The sequence below is a fragment of the Bombina bombina genome, chromosome 4 (assembly GCF_027579735.1).
Source record: "Bombina bombina isolate aBomBom1 chromosome 4, aBomBom1.pri, whole genome shotgun sequence".
NCBI lineage: Eukaryota > Metazoa > Chordata > Amphibia > Anura > Bombinatoridae > Bombina > Bombina bombina.
In genome coordinates, this window is record NC_069502.1 from 955,305,011 (window position 1) to 955,332,744 (window position 27,734).

Here is a 27,734-nt window from a genome sequence, read left to right on the forward strand (position 1 = left end):
AGAATATCCCACAAGTAATGGATCACACCGTGGACCGGACACACCAATGTTGGAGAAAAGGAGCGTTAGCAACGCAGGTCTTTAACGACAAAACTCTAAATCTAGGCGTATGCTTTTCAACTGCATCATGAAAGGAAAAAAAATGGGTTTTTTTTTGTCCCTTTAAAAATAAAATTCTATTATTGATTGTCTGTTGTTTTTCTGCAGCTTTACAACATTGCTGCTCCAGCACGAAGTTTACGAGACTTCAAAGTCCAATTTATTCCTTTCCATAAGGATCTTGGTTACAGGCACAAGTACATCTACAGAAGTCCAGAATTACGACAAATACTGAAGTAAGCAGTTTACTTTCTTTTTGTACCTGTATCTTCTTTTTTTTTTTTTTAACACAGCATGGTATATAATGACAGGCTTTAGTTTTATGAGATCTAGGTTTGATGACGCATGACGATCATTATGGGATTTTAAATAGTAAATAAATGCTAGATAAGTGTTCAAAACAAATATTAGCCTGAGAAAAATAAGTAGATGTATTTTATTAAATGATATACGTTGTCTAAATATTAAATATTTACATGTAAAGGTTTTCTTTTGCACACTCTTCTATTGCCTGTTTTATATCTGTCCCTAACTGGCCTCAGCAGGAAAGATAAATAAACATGTCAGAAGCTATGATTACACGAGAACACTCTTGTGCAATCCTGCCAACTGCTTGCACACAGTGTAAGAGCAAGGGCTGCCAATAACTCGGGCTGGATCAGTCAGGGGTGATTTAAATCTTCCACCTCTGAGGAGGCGGACAGGTTAGAAAGCAGTGGTCCTACAACCGTGTTGTTAAATTGTGGTTGCAGGCTTGCACTATACAAGGAAAAATAATTTTTTTGAGAACTTTACAAAGAAACTTGCTTGAGCGGTAGAAAACACACATTTAAAGGGATATAAAAGTCAAAATTTAAATGTGCTTGGGGTGCATTTCAATATGAAATACAAATATTTTTGCAATATACTTCCATTCGCAAAAAATGCTTCTAATAAAATTATTACTGTTTTTCTGCGGCATACACGCATATCCTGTAAGGGCCATGCACCAGTATTCAAGCACCATTATGTATGTATGCCGCAGAAAAACTGTAATAACGTTTAGAGAATGCAGCCGTATTCATATTTTAAGTGGAGGTTTCATAGCTGCTGAATGGTAGCTGCACCTATATGTCTTTTTGTCATTAGCTCAATGTGTTCAGCTAGCTCCCCGTAGTGCATTGCTGCTTCTTCAACAAAGGGTGCAGAGAGAATGAAGCACATTTGATAATAGAGCAATCCATTTTAAACCTCTTTACAATTTTTAGTTCTATCTGAATCATGGAAGATACATTTTGGGAACACCCTTTTAAAAGGGTTAGTCTCTCTCCCACAGCCACTGGGAGGTTGATTTCTTCTGATGCTTTCTTTTTATAGTTTTTCTATAGCTATTTGTTAATGGTTTAATATGCACAAGCAGGATCAAATGGATCAATGAGAACATGTTAAAGGGAACATTTTACAGTTCACTGTCCCTTTAACTGTTCAATTGATGCTCTTTCCTACACGCAATATAAAATATTTAAGTTTTGTGTCCCTTTAAAGTACAGCACGGCCTTTAACTGCCAGATCAGGCCTCTTTGTTCCAAAGCATACAACTCGGTCAACCTTCCCAGTACTGAACTATTAGTTATTGTCTTTGGCATTGTTTGGTGCATTTTGTTATGCATGAAGGTCACATCTATGTGTCTGCTACATTCTCTTTGCTACAAAGAAAACAGTAAGGAGACCTGGATTGCAGTTTTATCAGAAGGATACTCAACCACAATGTTTATGCTGGCAACAAAGCCACAGAAACTTGTCCAGATTTCAGTAAAATTCATAATAGTTTATCAGGCATCCCAACTCTCCCTGAAGTTCAGGGAGTCTCCCTGATTGTAATAGCGGCTCCCTGATGCCAGCAAATGGAATGCAATCTCCCTGAAACTCCAAGTACCATGATCCAATGTGGCTCAAATCCGGAAAAGTGTTTCTTTAAAGAATCCCTTTAGTTGCTGGGACATTATAGAACCCTCAAAGCATGCATCAGTAACCAAAAAGCCCCCACTGATTTAAATAACATAAAACACAAATACTACCTTATTTACTGCACGTAATTAAACTTCGTATTCTAAAATATTTAAGCATTCAACAAGCGTACGATCACTGGAAAATAGATTTGTTGTATGTGGTTGTACAATAAAGCTACTTTATTTTAATGTGACTTTAGTGGGAAGCTACTTTAATAATAAGTCTCTATCTTATTTAGGGTTTCAAGGTGTCCAATATATAACTGGAAGGGGGGGGGTGGCGGCGGCGCAGTAGCGGGTGAAGCCACCTCCCTGAAATTAGTTTTTGCAGGTTGGGATGTCTGGTTTATTAGCTTTAATATTCTTCACTCATGATGTTTAAAAACATCAAGACATCCCTAGGGCCAGAAGGCTGTATAGATACATTATATGGGTTGTGCATAAATGGTTCTGCATTAAATCACCTTTAAAGGACAATTATAGTCAAACAATGACATTGTCTAACCCTGCATTAGTGTGTGTAACCCCTGCAATGAGGTTAAACGCACAGTAGAAATACTGGTCGGGATTCCCGGTGCATTGCTGGTCCCCGGGCAGAAAACATCGCTGATCCAAACATCACCACTAGTTGCACAGCTGAGTCACCCGAATAGCGCTGCTGATTGGATCAGAGGTGAGTTCCGCTCAGGACCAGCAGTACTTTGCAGGTCCTGATCGTGCTTCTACTGTGGGTTTAACCACTTTGCAGGGTGTAAACACACAATACTGCAGGTCTGATAGTTTTAGAATTACATACGGATTAGATGTCATTTTTCAATTATAATGGCCCTTATATATGGGCATATATTTCCTAGGGTTGATTGTTTGCCAGTATTCTGGCTGATAGAAGGGACCTTCCGTCTCCAATTCCCATGAAGTGTTCCCTACATGGTCACAGGTGCGCCTTGTAGTTATTGTACTTATATACTGAAAACAATGGATATTATATTCTCCCCACACACACACAGCTTCCTGTTTCTCCTTCACGCTTGTGGTACTACTATAGTGTACTACCTGGTGCTTTTTTGGTGTATGTAGAAACCTGACAGAAGTATTCAGGGCTTTTGTTTGTCTCACTTTGTAATGAGTAGTGCAGGTTTCTATACTGAAGAGGGTTTATTTTCATAAGAGAAAAAAGACATTCCCAGTACAGCATTCTTGCTAGCAAAAAGTGCCTGCCACCTCCTGACCTCTGTCATGGGTTCCTCCATTTCTGATTACCCTGTTTAAGCTCATCCAGGGAGGAGCATGAATGGGGTCGCATATGGGGAGGATCCTCCTTTTTAAATGTATCCATGTGTAGATGGTCACAGCCTTCTGCAGGTCAGGTTGTATGTTCTTAATGATAGGGCTTTAGATCTATAGGCCACTGGTTTCCCCCACATGCCTTAGAAAGGACTATGTTTTGTTTTTTATAATTTTCTTCTTTTGGACTTGTATTGTGGCTATTAGGGGGCAGAATGAAGCATTCTGCTTTGTTACTGCTTAGAGTTCTGCTCAGTATTTCGGGTTTTATAAGCTTCTGCTCAAAACATGTGTTTGTTCCTTCTCCTGCCGCAGTATTTCCCCTAAGTTTGGTTAAATGCATACAGGTGTTGGCATTATTTGTTCCTAACCAGAGGAGGGGATGGTTGACAAGCCCCATAAGGTTTTTACCAGCAAGAATACATAATGTTTATGATTATTGCAGAATTCTATTGTCAGAGGAGCATTAGCATATGCCTAGCGGCTCTCCTAGCTTATCTAGAGATATTTCTTCAGTTTTAGATTCCCTTTTAATGCACAATCATTGCAATTACAGTCCATTATCACGGTTTAAATAATGTTGTAAAATGTACTTTTCTTCCTTAGCTTAAAGTGATCTGAAACCCAAAGACATTTGTTTGTGATTCAGACTGAGCATAACATTATTAAACAAAAGTTTCCAATTTGCAAAATTATAAAATTCTCTTTGTTCCCATAGTATTCTCTTCGTTCCCATGGTATTCTTTGTTGAATAGATACCTAGATAGCTTCTCAACAAAAGATACCAAAAGAACAAAGATAATTAGAAAGTTGTTTAAAATTGTATGCCCTATCTGAATCATGGAAGACAAATGTTGGGTTTCATATCCCTTTAAGTAGTTGAAGAGTAAAAACAGATTACTTATGTAAATAAATGTTGGTTTCTCTTGTTAAGTGTATCCAGTCCACGGATCATCCATTACTTATGGGATATTAACTCCTCCCCAACAGGAAGTGCAAGAGGATTCACCCAGCAGAGCTGCTATATAGCTCCTCCCCTAACTGCCATTACCAGTCATTCTCTTGCACCCAACGAATAGATAGGATGTGTGAGAGGACTGTGGTGATTATACTTAGTTTCATATCTTCAATCAAAAGTTTGTTATTTTATAATAGCACCGGAGTGTGTTATTCCTTCTCTGGTAGAATTTGAAGAAGAATCTACCTGAGTTTTTCTATGATTTTAGCCGGAGTAGTTAAGATCATATTGCTGTTTCTCGGCCATCTGAGGAGAGGTAAACTTCAGATCAGGGGACAGCGGGCAGATTAATCTGCAAAGAGGTATGTAGCAGCTTATTATTTTCTGACAATGGAATTGATGAGAAAATTCTGCCATACCGATATAATGTAAACTCAGCCTTAAATGCAGTAGCAGCAACTGGTATCAGGCCGTCATGTATGTATATTTTACACTTCAGTATTCTGGGGAATGGCACTTCACTGGAATTATACTGTATGCATAAAACTTTAGCCTAATTTGCAGGGACTAGCAACAGGCTTTTTAATAACACTCAATTTATTAATCTTAAACGTTTTTTGCTGGCATGTAAAATCGTTTAATTTTCTGAGGTACTGGGTGAAAAAATGTTTTGGGCACTATTTTTTTCCACTTGGCAGTCGTTTTATTTAATTTATGACAGTTTACTGATCTCTCTCACTGTTATGTGTGAGGGGGAGGGACCTTTTTTGGTGCTTTTGCTACGCATCAAAAAATTCAGTCAGAAGTTTGTCTTCCCTGCATGATCCGGTTCATCTCTACAGAACTCAGGGGTCTTCAAAACTTGTTTTGAGGGAGGTAATCACTCACAGCAGAGCTGTGAGATTGTAGTTGACTGTGATAAAAAAACGTTTATTTCTGTATTTTTTTTTTCTGCTATCAGGGTTAGTTATCCTTTGCTAATGGGAGCAATCCTTTGCTAAAATTGTGTTTTTTACAAAGATTTGATGCTATAACTTTTCAGTTTATTAATTTTCAACTGTCATAACTTTTTCTGTGCTTCTTATAGGCACAGTACGTTTTCATATTATAGTAAATTACTTGAAAAGTATTTCCAAGTTGCTAGTTTATTTGCTAGTGTGTTAAACATGTCTGATTCAGAGGAAGATATCTGTGCTATATGTGCTAAAGCCAAAGTGGAGCCCAATAGAAATTTATGTACTAACTGTATTGATGCTACTTTAAATAAAAGTCAATCTGTACAAATTGAACATATTTCACCAAACAACGAGGGGAGAGTTATGCCGACTAACTCGCCTCACGTGTCAGTACCTGCATCTCCCGCTCGGGAGGTGCGTGATATTGTAGCGCCGAGTACATCTGGGCGGCCATTACAAATCACATTACAGGATATGGCTACTGTTATGACTGAAGTTTTGGCTAAATTACCAGAACTAAGAGGTAAGCGTGATCACTCTGGGGTGAGAACAGAGTGCGCTGATAATATTAGGGCCATGTCAGACACTGCGTCACAATTTGCAGAACATGAGGACGGAGAGCTTCATTCTGCGGGTGACGGTTCTGATCCAAACAAACTGGATTCAGATATTTCAAATTTTAAATTTAAGCTGGAAAACCTCCGTGTATTACTAGGGGAGGTGTTAGCGGCTCTGAATGATTGTAACACAGTTGCAATACCAGAGAAAATGTGTAGGTTGGATAAATATTTTGCGGTACCGGCGAGTACTGACGTTTTTCCTATACCTAAGAGACTTACTGAAATTGTTACTAAGGAGTGGGATAGACCCGGTGTGCCGTTCTCACCCCCTCCGATATTTAGAAAGATGTTTCCAATAGACGCCACCACACGGGACTTATGGCAAACGGTCCCTAAGGTGGAGGGAGCAGTTTCTACTTTAGCTAAGCGTACCACTATCCCGGTGGAGGATAGCTGTGCCTTTTCAGATCCAATGGATAAAAAGTTAGAGGGTTACCTTAAGAAAATGTTTGTTCAACAAGGTTTTATATTGCAACCTCTTGCATGCATTGCGCCTGTCACGGCTGCAGCAGCATTTTGGTTTGAGTCTCTGGAAGAGACACTTGAATCAGCTCCATTAGATGAGATTACACACAAGCTTAAAGCCCTTAAGTTAGCTAACTCATTTATTTCAGATGCCGTAGTACATTTAACTAAACTTACGGCTAAGAATTCCGGATTCGCCATTCAGGCACGCAGAGCACTGTGGCTAAAATCCTGGTCAGCTGACGTTACTTCTAAATCTAAATTGCTTAATATACCTTTCAAAGGGCAGACCTTATTCGGGCCCGGGTTGAAAGAAATTATCGCTGACATTACAGGAGGTAAAGGCCATGCCCTGCCTCAAGACAGAGCCAAACCTAAGGCTAGACAGTCTAATTTTCGTTCCTTTCGTAATTTCAAAGCAGGAGCAGCATCAACTTCCTCTGCACCAAAACAGGAAGGAGCTGTTGCTCGCTACAGACAAGGCTGGAGACCTAACCAGTCCTGGAACAAGGGCAAGCAGGCCAGGAAACCTGCTGCTGCCCCTAAGACAGCATGAATCGAGGGCCCCCGATCCGGGAACGGATCTAGTGGGGGGCAGACTTTCTCTCTTCGCCCAGGCTTGGGCAAGAGATGTCCAGGATCCCTGGGCGTTAGAGATCATATCTCAGGGATACCTTCTAGACTTCAAATTCTCTCCCCCAAGAGGGAGATTTCATCTGTCAAGGTTGTCAACAAACCAAATAAAGAAAGAGGCGTTTCTACGCTGCGTACAAGATCTTTCATTAATGGGAGTGATCCATCGGGTTCCGCGGTCGGAACAAGGACAAGGGTTTTACTCAAATCTGTTTGTGGTTCCCAAAAAAGAGGGAACTTTCAGGCCAATCTTGGATTTAAAGATCCTAAACAAATTCCTAAGAGTTCCATCGTTCAAAATGGAAACTATTCGGACAATTTTACCCATGATCCAAAAGGGTCAGTACATGACCACAGTGGATTTAAAGGATGCTTACCTTCACATACCGATTCACAAAGATCATTACCGGTATCTAAGGTTTGCCTTTCTAGACAGGCATTACCAGTTTGTAGCTCTTCCATTCGGATTGGCTACGGCTCCGAGAATCTTCACAAAGGTTCTGTGTGCTCTTCTGGCGGTACTAAGACCGCGAGGAATTGCGGTAGCTCCGTACCTAGACGACATTCTGATACAAGCTTCAAGCTTTCAAACTGCCAAGTCTCATACAGAGTTAGTACTGGCATTTCTAAGGTCGCATGGATGGAAGGTGAACGAAAAGAAGAGTTCTCTCTTTCCACTCACAAGAGTTCCCTTCTTGGGGACTCTTATAGATTCTGTAGAAATGAAGATTTACCTGACAGAAGACAGGTTAACAAAGCTTCAAAATGCATGCCGTGTCCTTCATTCCATTCAACACCCGTCAGTAGCTCAATGCATGGAGGTGATCGGCTTAATGGTAGCAGCAATGGACATAGTACCCTTTGCACGTCTACATCTCAGACCGCTGAAATTGTGCATGCTAAGTCAGTGGAATGGGGATTACTCAGGCTTGTCCCCTACTCTGAATCTGGATCAAGAGACCAGAAATTCTCTTCTATGGTGGCTTTCTCGGCCACATCTGTCCAGGGGGATGCCATTCAGCAGGCCGGACTGGACAATTGTAACAACAGACGCCAGCCTACTAGGTTGGGGCGCTGTCTGGAATTCTCTGAAGGCTCAGGGACAATGGAATCAGGAGGAGAGTCTCCTACCAATAAACATTCTGGAATTGAGAGCAGTTCTCAATGCCCTTCTGGCTTGGCCCCAGTTAACAACTCGGGGGTTCATCAGGTTTCAGTCGGACAACATCACGACTGTAGCTTACATCAACCATCAGGGAGGGACAAGAAGCTCCCTAGCAATGATGGAAGTATCAAAGATAATTCGCTGGGCAGAGTCTCACTCTTGCCACCTGTCAGCAATCCACATCCCGGGAGTGGAGAACTGGGAGGCGGATTTCTTAAGTCGTCAGACTTTTCATCCGGGGGAGTGGGAACTTCATCCGGAGGTCTTTGCCCAAATACTTCGACGTTGGGGCAAACCAGAGATAGATCTCATGGCGTCTCGACAGAACGCCAAGCTTCCTCGTTACGGGTCCAGATCCAGGGATCCGGGAGCGGTTCTGATAGATGCTTTGACAGCACCTTGGACCTTCGGGATGGCTTATGTGTTTCCACCCTTCCCGATGCTTCCTCGATTGATTGCCAGAATCAAACAGGAGAGAGCATCAGTGATTCTAATAACGCCTGCATGGCCACGCAGGACTTGGTATGCAGATCTAGTGGACATGTCATCCTGTCCACCTTGGTCGCTACCTCTGAAACAGGACCTTCTGATCCAGGGTCCCTTCAAACATCAAAATCTAATTTCTCTGAAGCTGACTGCTTGGAAATTGAACGCTTGATTTTATCAAAACGTGGTTTTTCTGAGTCAGTTATTGATACCTTAATACAGGCTAGGAAGCCTGTTACCAGAAAGATTTACCATAAGATATGGCGCAAATACTTATATTGGTGCGAATCCAAGAGTTACTCATGGAGTAAGGTTAGGATTCCGAGGATATTGTCTTTTCTACAAGAAGGTTTAGAAAAGGGTTTATCCGCTAGTTCCTTAAAGGGACAGATTTCAGCTCTGTCCATTCTTTTACACAAACGTCTGTCAGAAGTTCCGGACGTTCAAGCTTTTTGTCAGGCTTTAGCTAGGATCAAGCCTGTGTTTAAAACTGTTGCTCCACCATGGAGTTTGAACTTAGTTCTTAATGTTTTACAGGGGGTTCCGTTTGAACCCCTTCATTCCATTGATATCAAGTTGTTATCTTGGAAAGTTCTGCTTTTAATGGCGATTTCCTCGGCTCGAAGAGTCTCTGAGTTATCTGCCTTACATTGTGATTCTCCTTATCTGATTTTTCATTCAGACAAGGTAGTTCTGCGTACTAAACCTGGGTTCCTACCTAAGGTGGTCACTAACAGGAATATCAATCAAGAGATTGTGGTTACATCTTTGTGTCCTAATCCTTCTTCGAAAAAGGAACGTCTGCTACACAATCTAGATGTAGTCCGTGCCCTGAAATTTTATCTACAGGCAACTAAGGATTTTCGACAAACGTCTTCCCTGTTTGTCGTTTAATCTGGTCAGAGGAGAGGTCAAAAGGCTTCGGCTACCTCTCTCTCCTTTTGGCTTCGTAGCATAATACGGTTAGCCTATGAGACTGCTGGACAGCAGCCTCCTGAAAGAATTACAGCACATTCTACTAGAGCTGTGGCTTCCACTTGGGCCTTTAAGAATGAGGCTTCTGTTGAACAGATTTGCAAGGCTGCAACTTGGTCTTCTCTTCATACTTTTTCCAAATTTTACAAATTTGACACTTTTGCTTCTTCGGAGGCTGTTTTTGGGAGAAAGGTTCTTCAGGCAGTGGTTCCTTCCGTATAAAGAGCCTGCCTGTCCCTCCCGTCATCCGTGTACTTTAGCTTTGGTATTGGTATCCCATAAGTAATGGATGATCCGTGGACTGGATACACTTAACAAGAGAAAACATAATTTATGCTTACCTTATAAATTTATTTCTCTTGTAGTGTATCCAGTCCACGGCCCGCCCTGTCACTTTAAGGCAGGTAATTTTTCCATTAAACTACAGTCACCACTGTACCCTATGGTTTTCCTTTCTCTGCATGTTTTCGGTCGAATGACTGGTAATGGCAGTTAGGGGAGGAGCTATATAGCAGCTCTGCTGGGTGAATCCTCTTGCACTTCCTGTTGGGGAGGAGTTAATATCCCATAAGTAATGGATGATCCGTGGACTGGATACACTACAAGAGAAATAAATTTATCAGGTAAGCATAAATTATGTTTTTGCTGAAGTTATGCTTTAAAAAAATGAGTCATGACAGATTTAGCAATAAGCTAATGGCATTGTTATTGAGATGTGCATTTAAGGGTATTTAATCATGACAAGGCAATTTTGGCTATAGAGGTGTTTTTTACAATCTGCTTGCAGTCAGTATACACACAGCTATAACATTAATGCTCACACGCAAGATAACTGAAAAAAAAATCATTTTTAATCTAGAGATTGGATTTTGAAGTAAATTAAATTAGAAAGTTGCTGAATCATGAAATAAAAAAAAATGGGTTTCATGTCCGAAGAATACACTACCCCGAGCCAGAGGTTTTCATTTTGTAAAATCCCATGTGCATCTAGAAGTCCAAATTTTACAAGAATTGTCCCAGCCATAACTATGATTCTCCTGCAAGGCAGGTTAAGACTTTTTTTTTAATAACTTAGTTATAAGAAGTTTCATAAACTTGTGAGTGAAGAAATTAGTTTCCCGTTTTTATTTGTAATAAGTTTTGCAGGTCTCTTTCTTAAAATTTGCCCTTGCTCAGGTTTTAAAATATTCAGTGAAAGGCAGAGCCTTTTGGCTGTATTACAAGATTTTTTTGGTCATGGGTTTTATTGCTACCTCATCCTAAGGAAAATCAACCCAGATAAGCGGATGCGATCTCCTCTTCCAATTTAGACCAACAGATGTTGGTTTAGGATGGGGGCTCCTGTCACAAGAGAATCATTGGTTCTTCCACAAGTTCTCAGTCATTTATCATTGGATCCATTTCTATAACCAGAGATAAGTGCACGTGAATTGATAGCTTGCTTACTGAGACATAAAAGTATTTCTTACGGGGTAATTGCTACTATTTAGCAGTCTAGTAAATCATTTACTGCTAAAACACAGTATTTTTGCTATTTTTCTCCAAATGGTGTGAGGATAAATAACTTGCTTGGGCTCTCCTACAAATTCTACAGGTTTGGGAATTTGTCACTAAGTTTCTATTACCAAAATTATTATTCATTTATTCTTTCCAACTCTCAAAATTTGGGGAGGATTATATTTATAGATCTGATGAAATCTATGAATGAATGAATTTTCAGGTACTGTATGGAGCTAAGTAGTGTATTTGGATGACTGCTTTTTTGTGTGTGGCTTATCATGGCCTCAGAATAAGTGTCTTTGCCTAGCTGTATTTATTCTGAGACTTTCTTGAAGTATGGACTCCTTTTTTGGGAAAGGTACCTTCTACTAGTGCAATGGCTTCCTCTTCTGACCACTGTTATTAAATCTCCAATGTGCAGATAAGCAAGGCAGCTATCTCCCTATGTTTTTGTGTCTTCATAAGTAGTTTTTGAAAGGAAGGATTTTCAGACTGTTTTCTAAGACTTTTTTGATCCACCACAAATATTTTGGTACAGGGGCGAAACCACCATTGGTGCAGCAGGTGCAGTGGCAATAGGACCCAAGTGCTGGAAGGGGCCCATAGCAGCGTAGGCATGTGCAGAATGTGTACAATCCTGATGCAGGGGAGCTTTTTTATTAGTGCAGGTTGTCTATCCTCTATCTATCCTCAAAACTATTATACAGAGAAGCATGTATAGTATCGCTATTGGCTATTAATAAGTTACCTTTTGGGGGCCCACAAAAATGTTGCACCAGGGCCCTGTGTTGAGTAGGTCCACTACTGTATGGGTACTTATAGGTAAAGAGTTACTGGAATAATAATTTCTTTTTAGTTGAAGTGATGAAATATGAAGGTCCGTCTTTAATCATTTAAGCTTTCTAGGTATTATTTTGTCTAGCAGGACTAGCTTAGCTATTCGTAAACTTAAAGCCAGCAGGAAGATGAGGTGAATGTTGGAGGGAGAGGAGCTTTGAAAATATCAGGGAAGTTTATAACTGATTGTTTGGCAACCAAACACCACTCAATATTTTTTTTTTATTATTTAAAAAAAAAAGGTTGTTCCTATGCTAGGAAAAAAAACAGGAAAATCTCATTAGGTTTTAAAGGGTTAAAGTTGTTTCTCTGTATGTTAAAGAGATATGACACCCCAAAAAAATATTTTGTGATTTAAACAGAGCATATAATCAAATTTGCTTCATTCCCATGATTTTCTTTGTTGAAGAGATACCTGGGTATTTGTCTGTAGCATGACATGTGATCTAGTGCTCTTGCAAATGGATAAGATTCTTGCAAAGCTGCTGCCATATAGTGTTCCAGAAATGGGCAGGCTTCTAAGTTTATGTCCCTGCTTTTCAGCAAAATAAACCAAGAGCTCAAAGAAAAATTGATAATAAAATTAAATGAGAAAGTTGTTTAAAATTGCACGCTCTATTTTAATCATGAAAGGAAAAAAAATGGGTTTCATATCCCTTTAATTGTTTTGTTTTTCCAGATGAGCCTTCTACAATTCCCTATGTTTTATTAATAATAGTTAAGTATTGCTAGAGCAAACTTTATTAGATACCTCCAGAGACCTGGTGCCTCAAGTCCAAAGCCGTCAACACAGAGTGATGAGAGACAGAGCCCATCTTCACCACATAGCCCTGAGGTCAATTAAGGGCAAGAGCTGAATCAAATCCAAATAAGATTTTTCTAAATATTATGTATTTAAAACATCTCTTATGCTAGACCTTTAGCATATATTTCACCAAAATAATTTGGATGATATTTCCTGTATGGTCCATTATAGAGTTTCTGGTCTAGCAACACCGGACTATAAAATATAGTGTAAGATATTATTTCAGTTAGCTTTTGCATAAGTTTATGGCACCTTGTAAATTACTTATAAAATATTTTGGAGAACTAAAGAACTTTTGTCATTCAGTCAGTAGCCAACCTGTGCTGTACTGGATGACCATTTCTTCGCCAAAGCTCTCTTAGGGCAGGAAATACATTTTTTTTTAAAAAAAACTTTATTTATATCAGGTTAAAGTACACGTCATGAATAGAATGTGCATTGAATACAGCAACATACATGTTATACATACGACAAGTTGGGGTGGAAGGGTATAGTTTAATCAGATAAAAGTGAATGGTTTGCTTTTCTATTATATTTATAACCAGACTTTAGCATATATAATCACATTCTTAAAATCGGTGAAGAACCCCTATAACCCCTATATAAATATTTCAGACCTCTCTTGGGTCCTTAATTAAGTCGCTTATAAACTGTACTGGGGAGTATGTGGGGATAAGTTTTAACATAACAAATAAAAGAAAAATGAAAATTGCATCTCTAAGATAAAAATGAGATATAAGTAAGAACAGAGATGCGACTAGCCTAATACAGTATATATACTACAGCATTGTGTTTGGCAATACCTATATCTATTATGCACAGGTGGAAAAGGTGAGACAGGTCAATAAGTTATGTAAGACCTGGGATACGTTTATCTGGCCTCTCAGTGGATTTGTTCATGTACACTTGTAGGGGGAGTGTGTCATAACCTTGCATTACTTAAAGGGATCTATGGTGTAAGATTATAAGCTTAACTTGTAACCAACAGGTATTATAAGTATACTGAAAGCAGGGGAGGGATCTTTTTTTTTCTTTCTTTTCCTTTTTTTGTATTAAGTGGAACCATATGGAGACAAGCAGCCAATTATAGTGTCAAATAGTTGATGGCACCTCATCTGTGTGATACATACATTTACCCCCACACGCTGCCGGGGCCGTCAGCCGCATGTGGGGTGACGAGATGTGCGTTTAAATATATGCGCCATTAGTGTGTGTACTGATGCGATGGCCACCCTGAGATTTCCAATTAAGGGGAAAATATTCTCCTTTCGCCATTATTCTATATTATGTGTCGGAGACTGTTAGGGGCAGACAGCATGATTAGCATTGCGATATGATTGACCCTCCCTGTGCTATAGCATCTACATGGTGTGTGTGACAGCTTACCAAGGTGCATATTCAAAAACCAAAACATCCATTTAAACAATTAATATAAAACCAAACATCAAACTTTTCATTTGAGTCTTTGATACTGCCTTATCATGCATCTTGCATCAAAAGTACATTGGAAGCAAATTGTCAGCGCCCAGGGTCATTCCCGTCAAAAACCTTGAGTGTCTGATAGTTGTGTCATCAGGAAATGTTTTTAGATAGCCCATAGCCCTAGAAGAGTTATTTGAGTCATTGAGGGCCTCCACGTACCATATAAAGTGTAGGTTGTCATCTGGACATGTATTGTAGGTTGGCGAGCCCCATGTTTCCAAGCCCGCATCCACCCAGGGGTTCCCCTTTAACCCCCGTGGTGGCAGCAATGACTCTGAGTCCTGTCCTGTCCACAGACACCGACCTGTCAGTCCTGTGTGATCCCATGTCGTTAGGGCAGAAAGGGGTGCTCTCTTCTCCCCCATGCTGATATTTATAGGTGAAAGACCCAGGCCTCCCATCCGGCGATAATACGTTGCTGCAGGCTTCATTTTAGATTGCGTGGCAGTGCGTATCCATCTTGGCGGGTTCCGCTGTTATAGAGAAGTGTGCAGCTTGCTCGTTATGCCCAGACATGTTGCCCGCTGTTGTGTATCCATCATTTTGATTTGCCGGCATGAATGTAGTTGTAGGATGGTCGCTTGGTTGTACAGGCTTTCCGTCCCTTGGCGCAGCAATTTGCCTGTCCTCCCCAGCTCTCAGAACCACATCAGGTCTACGCACCATGAGGTGCTGCAGTGTTGAGTCCACGGTCTTGGTGGCTCCAACTCTTTCCATGAGAGATTGTAGGTGTTGCTCTGAGGGAGCCTTATCTATCAGTGATTGTAGCATGGCTTCTATCTTAGCTAGTTTAAGATCCATAGCGTTAAGATTTTTCTGCCCATATTATGACGGTTGGTGTCAATGTCGGCTCTTACTGTTCAGTTACGCTGCTTACCAGCTTATATCTATTTGTAGTGGTGAGAGAGGCTTTAGATGGTCTAATGTATTGCCGTAGGTATTAAAAGAAACCATATCTGGCTAAACCCCCTGGGGATCCGGGGGGGCGCTGCCTGTGTGATTGCCGCCACCACAGCCTCAATCGTCCTATTCCGTCTCTGTGATCATTCATACAGATTCATAGGTTATAACTTTGATTTTGGGTGTTATGATACACAAAATGAATTGTGCTAGTGTTAGTAGCTGTAAAATTATAGCAATATTCGGCGGAATATTGATTTTTCCCTCGGAGCTCCGGAAGAGTGCGACTACTCAGAGCCGCTGCTTGGACACGCCCCCCAGGAAATACATTTTATCTTGCTAGTAGTGAGTACTTTTTTAACCTTTTATTTTAAACAGTTTGTTTGGTGTAATTCTGTGTTTGTAATATTTTGTATGTATTTTTTTTGTTCATAATAAATGTTTAACTATAGTTCTACCTTTGTCTGATTATATGATTCATGTTACTGAAGATAAGTATCTCTTATATATAGATTATTAAAAAATAATTTCTTTCATGTAATTAGCAAGAGTCCATGAGCTAGTGACGTATGGGATATACATTCCTACCAGGAGGGGCAAAGTTTCCCAAACCTTAAAATGCCTATAAATACACCCCTCACCACACCCACAATTCAGTTTTACAAACTTTGCCTCCTATGGAGGTGGTGAAGTAAGTTTGTGCTAGATTCTACGTTGATATGCGCTCCGCAGCAAGTTGGGGCCCGGTTTTCCTCTCAGCGTGCAGTGAATGTCAGAGGGATGTGAGGAGAGTATTGCCTATTTGAATTCAATGATCTCCTTCTACGGGGTCTATTTCATAGGTTCTCTGTTATCGGTCGTGGAGATTCATCTCTTACCTCCCTTTTCAGATCGACGATATACTCATATATATACCATTACCTCTGCTGATTTTCGTTTCAGTACTGGTTTGGCTTTCTACAAACATGTAGATGAGTGTCCTGGGGTAAGTAAGTCTTATTTTCTGTGACACTCTAAGCTATGGTTGGGCACTTTTTTATAAAGTTCTAAATATATGTATTCAAACATTTATTTGCCTTGACTCAGGATGTTCAACATTCCTTATTTTCAGACAGTCAGTTTCATATTTGGGATAATGCATTTGAACCAATCATTTTTTCTTACCTTAAAAAATTTGACTTTTTCCCTGTGGGCTGTTAGGCTCGCGGGGGCTGAAAATGCTTCATTTTATTGCGTCATTCTTGGCGTGGACTTTTTTGGCGCAAAAAATCTTTTCTGTTTCCGGCGTCATACGTGTCGCCGGAAGTTGCGTCATTTTTTTTTTACGTTCTTTTGCGCCAAAAATGTCGGCGTTCCGGATGTGGCGTCATTTTTGGCGCCAAAAGCATTTAGGCGCCAAATAATATGGGCGTCGCTTTTGTCTCCACATTATTTAAGTCTCATTATTTATTGCTTCTGGTTGCTAGAAGCTTGTTCACTGGCATTTTTTTCCCATTCCTGAAACTGTCATTTAAGGAATTTGATCAATTTTGCTTTATATGTTGTTTTTTCTTTTACATATTGCAAGATGTTCCACGTTGCAACTGAGTCAGAAGATACTTCAGGAAAATTACTGCCCGGTGCTGGAGCTACCAAGCTAAGTGTATCTGCTATAAATTTTTGGTATCTGTTTCTCCAGCTGTTGTTTGTATTGCATGTCATGACAAACTTATTAATGCAGATAAAATTTCCTTTAGTACTGTTACATTACCTGTTGCTGTTCCGTCAACATCTAATTTTCCGAGTGTTCCTGATAACTTGAGAGATTTTATTTTTTAAATCCATTAAGAAGGCTATGTCTGTTATTTCTCCTTCTAGTTTACATAAAAGTCTTTTAAAACTTCTCTTTTTTCAGATGAATTTTTAAATGAACATCATCATTCTGATACTGATAATGGTTCTTCTGGTTCAGAGGTTTCTGTCTCAGAGGTTGATGCTGATAAATCTTTGTATTTGTTCAAGATGGAATTTATTCGTTCTTTATTTTAAAAAGTATTAATTGCATTAGAAATAGAGGATTCTGGTCCTCTTGATACTAAATCTAAACGTTTAAATAAGGTTTTTAAATCTCCTGTAGTTATTCCAGAAGTGTTTATCTCCCTGATGCTATTTTTGAAGTAATTTCCAGGGAATGGAATAATTTGGGTAATTCTTTTACTCCTTCTAAACGTTTAAGCAATTATATCCTGTGCCATCTGACAGATTAGAGTTTTTTGGGACAAAATCCCTAAGGTTATGGGGTTGTCTCTACTCCTGCTAAATGTACTACTATTCCTACGGCAGATAGTACTTCATTTAAGGATCCTTTAGATAGGAAAATTGAATCCTTTTCTAAGAAAAGCTTACTTATGTTCAGGTAATCTTCTTAGACCTGCTATATTTTTAGTGGATGTTGCTGCAGCTTCAACTTTTTGGTTAAGAAGCTTTAGCGCAACAAGTCACAGATCATAATTTTATAGCATTATTATTATTCTATAACATGCTAATAATTTTATTGGTGATACCATCTTTTGATGTCATTAGAGTTGATGTCAGGTATATGTCTCTAGCTATTTTAGCTAGAAAAGCTTTATGGATTAAACTTGGAATGCTGATATGTCTTCTAAGTCAACTTTGCTTTCCCTTTCTTTCCAGGGTAATAAATTATTATCTCAACTGTTAGGAGCGGTATCAGTTTGGAAACTATTTCCAGTTTGGAATATATCCAAGCCTTATAGAAACCTATAGCCAGCTCCTAAGTACCCATGTAGGTGCGGCCCTTATTCCAGCTCAGCTGGTATGGGGCAGATTACGTTTTCTTCAAAGAAATTTGGATCAATTCCGTTCTCAATCTCTGGTTTCAGAACATTGTTTCAGAAAGCTACAGAATTGGCTTCAAGTTAAGGCCTCCTGCTAAGAGATTTTTTTTCTTTCCCGTGTCCCAGTTAACACAGCAAAGGCTCAGCATTTCTGAAATGTGTTTCAGATCTAGAGTTGGCTGGAGTAATTATGCCAGTTCCAGTTCTGGAACAGGGGCTGGGGTTTTATTTTATCTCTTCATTGTACCAAAGAAGGTTAATTTCCTTCAGACCAGTTCCGGATCTATCAATATTGAATCGTTATGTAAGGATACCAACATTCAGGATGGTTACTGTAGGACTATCCTGCCTTTTGTTTAGCAAGGGCATTATATGTCTACAATAGATTTACAGGATGTGTATCTGCATATTCCGATTCATCCAGATCACTTTTAGTGTCTGAGATTCTCTTTTTAGACAAGCATTACCCGTTTTGTGGCTCTACCGTTTGGCCTAGCCTCAGTTCCAAGAATTTTTTTTTTTTTTTTTTTTTTCAAAGGTTCTCGGTGCCCTTCTTTCTGTAATCAGAGAACAGGGTTTTGGTATTTCCTTATTTGGACGATATCTTGGTACTTGCTCAGTCTTCTCATTTTCGAAGAATCTCATACGAATCGACTTGTGTTGTTTCTTCAAGTTCATGGTTGGAGGATCAATTTACCATTCAGTTCATTGATTCCTCAGACAAGGGTAACCTTTTTAGGTTTCTAGATAGATTCAGTGTCTATGACTGTGTCCTTGTCAGACAAGAGAAGTTTAACATTGATATCAGCTTGTCAAAACCTTCAGTCACAATCATTCCATTTGGTAGCCATATGCATGGAAATTTTAGGTCTTAGGACTGCCGCATCAGATGCGATCTCCTTTGCTCGTTTTCACATGCGACCTCTTCAGCTCTGTATGCTGAACCAATGGTGCAGGGATTTCTCAAAGATATCTCAATTTATATCTTTAAACCGATTATACGACACTCTCTGACATGGTGGTCAGATCACCATCGTTTAGTTCAGGGGGCTTCTTTGTTCTTCCGACCTGGACTATGATCTCAACAGATGCAAGTCTTACAGGTTGCGGAGCTGTGTGGGGGTATCTGACAGCACAAGGGGTTTGGGAATCTCAGGAGGTGAGATTTCCAATCAATATTTTGGAACTCCGTGCAATTTTCAGAGCTCTTTAGTCTTGGTCTCTTCTGAAGAGAGAGTTGTTCATTTGTTTTCAGATAGACAATGTCACAACTGTGGCATACATCAATCATCAAGGAGGGACTCACAGTCCTCTGGCTATGAAAGAAGTATCTCAAATTTTGGTTTGGGCGGAATCCAGCTCCTGTCTAATCTCTGCGGTTCATATCCCAGGTATGGACAATTTGAAAGCGGATTATCTCAGTCGCCAAACGTTGCACCTGGGCGAATGGTCTCTTCACCCAGAGGTATTTCCTCAGATTGTTCAAATGTGGGAACTCCCAGAAATAGATCTGATGGCTTCTCATCTAAACAAGAAACTTCCCTGGTATCTGTCCGGATCCCGGGATCCTCGGGCGGAGGCAGTGGATGCATTAGCTCTTCCTTACAAGTGTCATCCTGCCTATATCTTTCCGCCTCTAGTTCTTCTTCCAAGGGTATTTTCCAATGTTCTAAAGGAATGCTCGTTTGTTCTGCTGGTAGCTCCAGCATGGTCTCACAGGTTTTGGTATGCGGATCTTGTCCGGATGGCCTCTTGCCAGCTGTGGACTCTTCCGTTAAGACCAGTCTTTCTGTCTCAAGGTTCTTTTTTCCATCAGGATCTCATTACCTTAATTTTAAGGTATGGAGTTTGAACGCTTGATTCTTGGTCAAAGAGGTTTCTCTGACTCTGTGATTGATACTATGTGACAGGCTCGTAAATCTGTATCTAGAGAGATATATTATAGAGTCTGGAAGACTTATATTTCTTAGTGTCTTTCTCATCTTTTTTCTTGGCATTCTTTTTGAATACCGAGAATTTTACAGTTTCTTCAGGATGGTTTAGATAAAGGTTTGTCCGCAAGTTCCTTGAAAGACAAATCTCTGCTCTTTCTGTTCTTTTTCACAGAAGGATTGCTAATCTTCCTGATATTCATTGTTTTGTACAACCTTTGGTTCGTATAAAACCTGTCTTTAAGTCAATTTCTCCTCCTTGGAGTTTGAATTTGGTTCTGGGGGCTCTTCAAGCTCCTCCTTTTGAACCCATGCATTCTTTGGTCGTTATATTACTTTCTTGGAAAGTTTTGTTTCTTTGGCCATCTCTTCTGCCAGAAGAGTCTCTGAATTATCTACTCTTTTTTTGTGAGTCTCCTTTTCTGATTTTGCATCAGGATAAGGCGGTGCTGCGAACTTCTTTTGAATTTTTTACCTAAGGTTGTGAATTCTAACAACATTAGTAGAGAAATTGTGGTTCCTTCATTATGTCCTAATCCTATGAATTCTAAGGAGAAATCATTGCTTTCTTTGGATGCTGTTAGAGCTTTGTAATATTATGTTGAAGCTACTAAGTCTTTCCGAAAGACTTCTAGTCTATTTGTCATCTTTTCCGGTTCTAGAAAAGGCCAGAAAGCTTCTGCCATTTCTTTGGCATCTTGGTTGAAATCTTTATTTCATCATGCCTCTGTTGAGTCGGGTAACACTCCGCCTCAAAGGATTACAGCTCATTCTACTAGGTCAGTTTCTACTTCCTGGGCGTTTAGGAATGAAGCTTCGGTTGATCAGATTTGCAAAGCAGCAACTTGGTCCTCTTTGCATACTTTTACTAAATTCTACCATTTTGATGTGTTTTCTTCTTCTGAAGCAGTTTTTGGTAAAAATGTTTTTCAGGCAGTGGTTTCAGTTTGAATCTTCTGCTTATGTTTTTTCATTAACATTTTATTCTGGGTGTGGATTATTTTCAGCAGGAATTGGCTGTCTTTATTTTATCCCTCCCTCTCTAGTGACTCTTGCGTGGAAAGATCCACATCTTGGGTAATCATTATCCCATACGTCACTAGCTCATGGACTCTTGCTAATTACATGAAAGAAAACATAATTTATGTAAGAACTTACCTGATAAATTCATTTCTTTCATATTAGCAAGAGTCCATGAGGCCCGTCCTTTTTTGTGGTGGTTTTGATTTTTTTGTATAAAGCACAATTATTCCAATTCCTTATTTTATATGCTTTCGCACTTTTTTCTTATCACCCCACTTCTTGGCTATTCGTTAAACTGAATTGTGGGTGTGGTGAGGGGTGTATTTATAGGCATTTTAAGGTTTGGGAAACTTTGCCCCTCCTGGTAGGAATGTATATCCCATACGTCACTAGCTCATGGACTCTTGCTAATATGAAAGAAATGAATTTATCAGGTAAGTTCTTACATAAATTATGTTTTTTTGATGGTTGAAAAATAAATATACCGACACAATGAACATCACATTATATACAGTCATTAAGATAGATGACTCAACCAAGTGACATTAAGACAAAAAGTGACAACTGAAAACAAAACAAAAATCAGATATCCAAGCAGTACGTATAAAACATAAAGGGCTATATTACAGGTGGATCGCTAAATTATCGTGCAAGCTCTCGGTAGCGATTAGCGCTCAGAAAATTAACCAGAGGTCAGACCTCTGGTTGATTTTCTAAATGTGCCCCAAATGCCCCCAAACTTAAAGTGAATATATGGTCAACTGCTCTGGATCTTTGCCATGCTTAAATTGTGTCTCCATAAACCTAGTCGCTAAAATATATATTTTAAAAAAATGATCAATTATTATTTTATGTTTTATAATCTTTAACGTTTTGTGGCCAACTCCTCCCAATTGATACTTCCTGCTTTTTTTATGTGTGACGTATAGAGTGGTCCCACCCGCTTTATACATAGCTCTGAAGTGCGCTCCCGCGAGTGAATGAATATGCGCATGCGCCACTCTCCGCTCACGGTTCATAGCAGTTGTCTCTTACTTTCAGGTATGGATCGTGCTGGTTGAAACAGAGCATGCGCGGCTCATGAACGCGCATATCTACTGAAATTAACATCCAATTATTCCCGCATGCGCTAATTGTATAGCGCATGCGCTCTGTAATCCATAGGCGTATTGTAAAGGGGGGCTGAACACCCCGAAAATTTTTAATACTGCGTGCTGCGAAATGGCGGTAAAAATTAAATCATTACAAGGTATTAGAAATCCAAAGTAAGCATTTATATAGGAATCGATGAATGAAACTTACGTTAAGCAGTTATCTTGACTTTACATTCAATTTAAGTGTCGGTTTTCTTAGTAGTTTTGGGAGCGGCTGTGGGGTGCTAAAAAGTGCCTTTAAATAGAGGTCTATGGGAACTGTGTGTTCCCAGAAAGTATATATGCTTATATACATATATATATTTATATGTTAATACGTGTATATACACATATTAACATATAAATATGTATATAATCATATACATATATATTTACAAACTACTGCCCAACACTGCAAGACTTACACCTTCGCTTCGCTAGGTTCTCTGCTGTCTCTGCCCATTGAAGACTATGGAGACTAAATTTAAAGAGGCACCTAGGAATACCACTTGTTTGGGGGTGCTACCTTCTGGAAGGAATGGGGTACCGGATTTGAAGTGTCCCCCATTCCTCCCAGAAGGTAGCACCCCCAAACAAGTGGGGGAATATGTTATTGCACGCTAACTTTAAACTTTCAACGTGTAATATAAGCGCAACCCAACGCACTCAAAAAGCTTACTTCTAGCGCAGTTAACACTCCAGCGGGAGCATTAAATAGCGCTCCACTTGTAATCTGGCCCATAGTGTTGGAATACATAAAATCTGAAAAGTCTGCATTTCATGAAGACAGAGTTGTATTTCTGCCAAAGCCTGTTGTGCGATTTCTGGCTTTGCTGCTAAACAATGAATATGATTGATTTTAAAGCAGCTTGCACAGAAGAAGAAAACACTGTAACTTGGAAAAGCTCCCAAAAATAAAGACAATAGCTTTGATTCACTACAAATGTCAATAATTCTGCAATGAGTCTAATCTCTCCATTTCTTATGTTTCCCTATTGATAAGCTTCAGCAAAGCATGGGAGACCTTTCTGAATCTAATTTAATAAGAAATGCATACAAATTTGAGACTTTGTGAAGCCTAAAAATATGCAAGGCAGCTAATTGGTCTTTTCCTGCCATACCTGTTTTGGTATTTTAGTACTGTAGAAGAGGTGTCTTAAACAAGACAGTGAAATGTGGGAGAGTCCCTGGTCTAAGTTACAGGTGAACTTGCTTTTAAAATCTTAAAGGGACATGAAACCCAAATTATTCTTTCATAATTCAGACCTTCTATGATCAAATTTGCCTTTGTTCTCTTGATATCTTTTGTTGAAAAGTAGGGACGTAAGCTTAGGAGCGTGCACATGTCTGGAGCACTACATGGCATCAGTTTTGCAAGAATGTTATTTATTTACAAGAGCCGTGTAGTGCTTCAGATACATAGGCCTGGTTTCCATTGATGTGGTAATTTTTGGAAACTGGCGATAAAAACATTTATCTCCCTTTAAAGTCTATTGGAAATGTTTGTGTTACCACCAGTTTCCAAACTTTACCACCTCAATGGAAACTAGGCCCAGCTAGGTATCTCTTTAACAAACCATACCATAAGAACAAAGTAAATGTGATAATAGGAAGGAAGGTGGAAACGTTTAACAATTGTATTCTCTGTCTGAATCACAAAATAATTATTTTAGGTCATATCACATACATGGTGTATCTGATTGATCACTGGACATTAGTACTCCCTTTATAAACTGGGAGCAAGTTTACAGCTGAAAAGTAAATTGAAGGGTCTATCAGCAATGTTTTACTTTACTATGACAGTGGAATTTGTTAAATATTACTGATATATTTCTTTTAAGTTAAATAGAACACTGTTGTTATATATATTAGAATGTAAAGCCAGTAGTATAAAATAAAATAAAAATACCATAACAGCAGGTCACACAGGCATCTTACTGTATGTGTTTAGTGCAATTTAAGCTTGTGTATGTGGAGAAAGAGGTCCAAAAATATTATTTTCCTATTCAGATATGCTGGTTGGTGTGAGCTACATAAAGAATGCCTGAGATGTCTTGTAGTTAACCTAAATAAAGTACAGGTAGCCCTCAGTTTATGCCGGGGTTAGGTTCCAGAAGGAATGGTTGTAAATCGAAACCGTTGTAAATTGAAACCCATTTTATAATGTAAGTCAATGGAAAGTGAGCGAGTTAGGTTCCAGGCCCCTCTCAAAATTGGCATAAGTAACACCTAATACATTATTTTTAAAGCTTTGAAATAAAGACTTTAAATGCTAAACAGCATTATAAACCTAATACAATAATCACACAACACAGAATATATAATTAAACTAAGTTAAATGAACAAAAACATTTGCTAAGCAGCATTATAAACCTAATAAAATAATCACACAACTTGCATTTTTCTGCAAACAGTTATTTCTATGCATTCCAATCTGGACTGATTTATAGACAGGAAGATCTTGTTCCTTTGAAATCTGCTCGATAGCTCAGGTCTGGTTAAACTGATTAATATCAGCTTGCTTGGCTTTGCTGCAACACAAGCGGGCAGCTCCACCTACTGGCTATTTTAATAAATGCACTGCTTCTCAATGCTTTTCAATAGCAGTCACATGACTGGAAAAAAAGGTTGTTATTCTGAAACGGTGTAAATTGAACCGTTGTAAACCGAGGGCCACCTGTATTCACCTTACTGTGTCAGATGAAACTATTTTTTCCTCTGCAAATGTTACTGTCTGTGAGCTGGAGCAGAGACATCCAGAGAAAAAAGAATAATCATCTGCTTGTCTGTAGTAGAGCCTATTGAAATGAGCAGCAGGTGCTCTTGTGTAAACCCCCGGTGATGTAATCATTTCTCTTGTTAAGTGTATCCAGTCCACGGATCATCCATTACTTATGGGATATTCTCCTTCCCAACAGGAAGTTGCAAGAGATCACCCATAGCAGAGTTGCTATATAGCTCCTCCCCTAACTGCCATATCCAGTCATTCTTTTGCAACTCTCAACATAGAAGGAGGTCCGCGAGAGGAGTGGTGTTTTATACTTAATTTATTTCTTCAATCAAAAGTTTGTTATTTTTAAATGGCACCGGAGTGTGCTGTTTTTCTCTCAGGCAGTATTTGGAAGAAGAATCTGCCTGCGTTTTTCTATGATCTTAGCAGAAGTAACTAAGATCCACTGGCTGTTTTCTCACACATTCTGAGGAGTGAGGTAAACTTCAGATGGGGACAGCGTGCGGGTTTTCCTGCAAATGAGGTATGTGCAGTAAAATATTTTTCTAAGGAATGGAATTGACTAAGAAAATGCTGCTGTTACCAAATTAATGTAAGTAAAGCCTTAATGCAGTGAAAGCGACTGTTAGCAGGCTTATTAATGTATGTGCAGTAAAAGAATTTTCTAAGGAATGGAATTGACTAAGAAAATGCTGCTGTTATCAAATTAATATAAGTAAAGCCTTAATGCAGTGAAAGCGACTGTTAGCAGGTTAATTAATGTATGTGCAGTAAAGTAATTTTCTAAGGAATGGAATTGACTATGAAAATGCTGCTGATACTGAAATAATCTAATTTAAGCCGTAATGCAGGGAAAGCAAGACAGGCTTATTAATAGAGATACATACTCTTTAAAAGAAGGTTGTTTTAAAAACGTTTGCTGGCATGTTTAATCGGTTTTTTTTTAGGTACATTGGTGATAAGGTTTATTGGGGCATAATTTTTCCACATGGCTGGCTTAATTTCTGCATAGCAACAGCTAACTGAGGTTTCCCTCTGTTGTAATATGAGTGGGAGGGATCTAATTTAGAGCTTTTTTGCACAGTTAAATTTACAAAATGAATCATCCAGATTCCCTCAGCAGTCCTTTGAATACTACAGGACATCTCTAAAGGGCTAAAAAGACTTCCAAAATCGTTTATAGGGAAGGTAATCCACAGCTCAGCTGTGGCAGTTTTGCTGTACCTGTTAAAAAATGTCTATGTCGTTTTTTTTTTATGTTTTTTGCATTAAGGGGTTAATCATCCATTTGCAAGTGGGTGCAATGCTCTGTGAACTTATTACATATACTGTAAAAATTTCGTTTGATTTACTGCCTTTTTACAAAATTTGTTTCTCTTAAAGGCACAGTAACGTTTTTTATATTTGCTTGTTAACTTGATTTAAAGTGTTTTCCAAGCTTACTAGTCTCATTATTAGTCTGTTGTAACATGTCTGACATAGAGGAAGCTCTGTGTTCATTATGTTTAAAAGCCATGGTGGAACCCCATTTTAGAATGTGTACCAGATGTACTGATTTCATGTTAAACAATAAAGATCATTTTTTGTCTTTAAAAACATTATCACCAGAGGATTCTGTCGAGGGGGAAGTTATGCCGACTAACTCTCCCCACGTGTCAGACCCTTTGACTCCCGCTTTAGGGACTCACGCTCAAATGGCGCCAAGTGGTTCAAGGGCGCCCATAGCGTTTATTTTATCAGAGGTTTCTGTCGAGGGGGAAGTTATGCCGTCTAACTCTCCCCACGTGTCAGACTCTTCGACTCCCGCTCCAGGGATTCACGCTCAAATGGCGCCTAGTACATCAGGGGCGCTTATAGCGTTTATTTTACAAGACATGGCGAAAGTTATGAATAATACTCTGGAAGCGGTATTAGTCAGACTACCTGAAATTAAAGGAAAGCGAGATAGCTCTGGGGATAGATACAGAGCATACAGATGCGTCAAGAACCATGTCTGTTACTGCCTCACTATATGCAGTGGGTCATATTTGTGATTCAGGGGAGATGATTTAACCTGATTCCGATATTTCTATATTTAAAATTTATGCTTAAGATCCTCCACTTGTTGCTCAGGGAGGTTTTAGCAGCTCTGAATGACTGGTTTACAATTACAGTGCTAGAAATTGTGTAGACTGAATAGATACTATACAGTGCCGGTGTGTGCTGATGTTTCTTTCAATACCTAAAGTGGTTTACGGAAATTATTAATAAGGAATGGGATAGACCAGGTGTGCCGTTCTCTTCCTCTCCTATTTTTAGAAAACTATTTCTAACAGATGCCACCACACGGGAACTTATGGCAGACGGTCCCTAAGGTGGAGAGAAGAGTTTCTACTCTAGCTAAGAGTATCACTAGCCCTGTCGAGGACAGTTGTGCTTTTTTAGAAAATGTTATTCAACAAGGTTTTATCCTGTAGCCCCTTGCATGCATTGCTTTTGTCACTGCTGCTGCGGCGTTCTGGTTTGAGTCTCTGGTTGAGGCTTTACAGGTAGCGACTCCATTGAATGAATACTTGACAAGCTTAGAGCACTTAAGCTAGCCAATTCCTTTTTTTCTGATGCCTTGTTTTCTTTTGACTAAACTAACGGCTAAGAATTCTGTTTTTACTATGCTGGCGCGCACAGCGCTAGGGCTTATATTATGGTCAACTGTCGTGACTTTAATAAATAAGCTACTTAACTCCCTTTCAAGGGGCAGACCCTATTCGGGCCTGGTTTGAAGGAGATTATTACTAATATCACTGGAGGAAAAGGTAATGCCCTTCCTCAGGAACAAAAAAGTCTAATTTTCGAAACTCCAAGACGGTCTGGTGACAACCAGACCTGGAACAAAGATAAGCAGGCCAAGGAGCCTGCTGCTGCCTCTAAGACAGCAGGTAGAACGGCT

General features: G+C 39.4%; 1 protein-coding gene across 2 annotated transcripts in view; it reads left to right on the forward strand.

Moving 5' to 3' along the window:
* ABHD12 (abhydrolase domain containing 12, lysophospholipase) overlaps window positions 1-27,734 on the forward strand; it is a 531,420-nt gene that overhangs the window by 477,509 nt on the left and 26,177 nt on the right. For both annotated transcript variants that reach the window (XM_053711964.1, XM_053711963.1), the window contains exon 12: window positions 208-335. In XM_053711964.1, coding sequence (XP_053567939.1) covers window positions 208-335 — 128 coding nt within the window. The remainder of the gene's footprint in view (window positions 1-207; window positions 336-27,734) is intronic.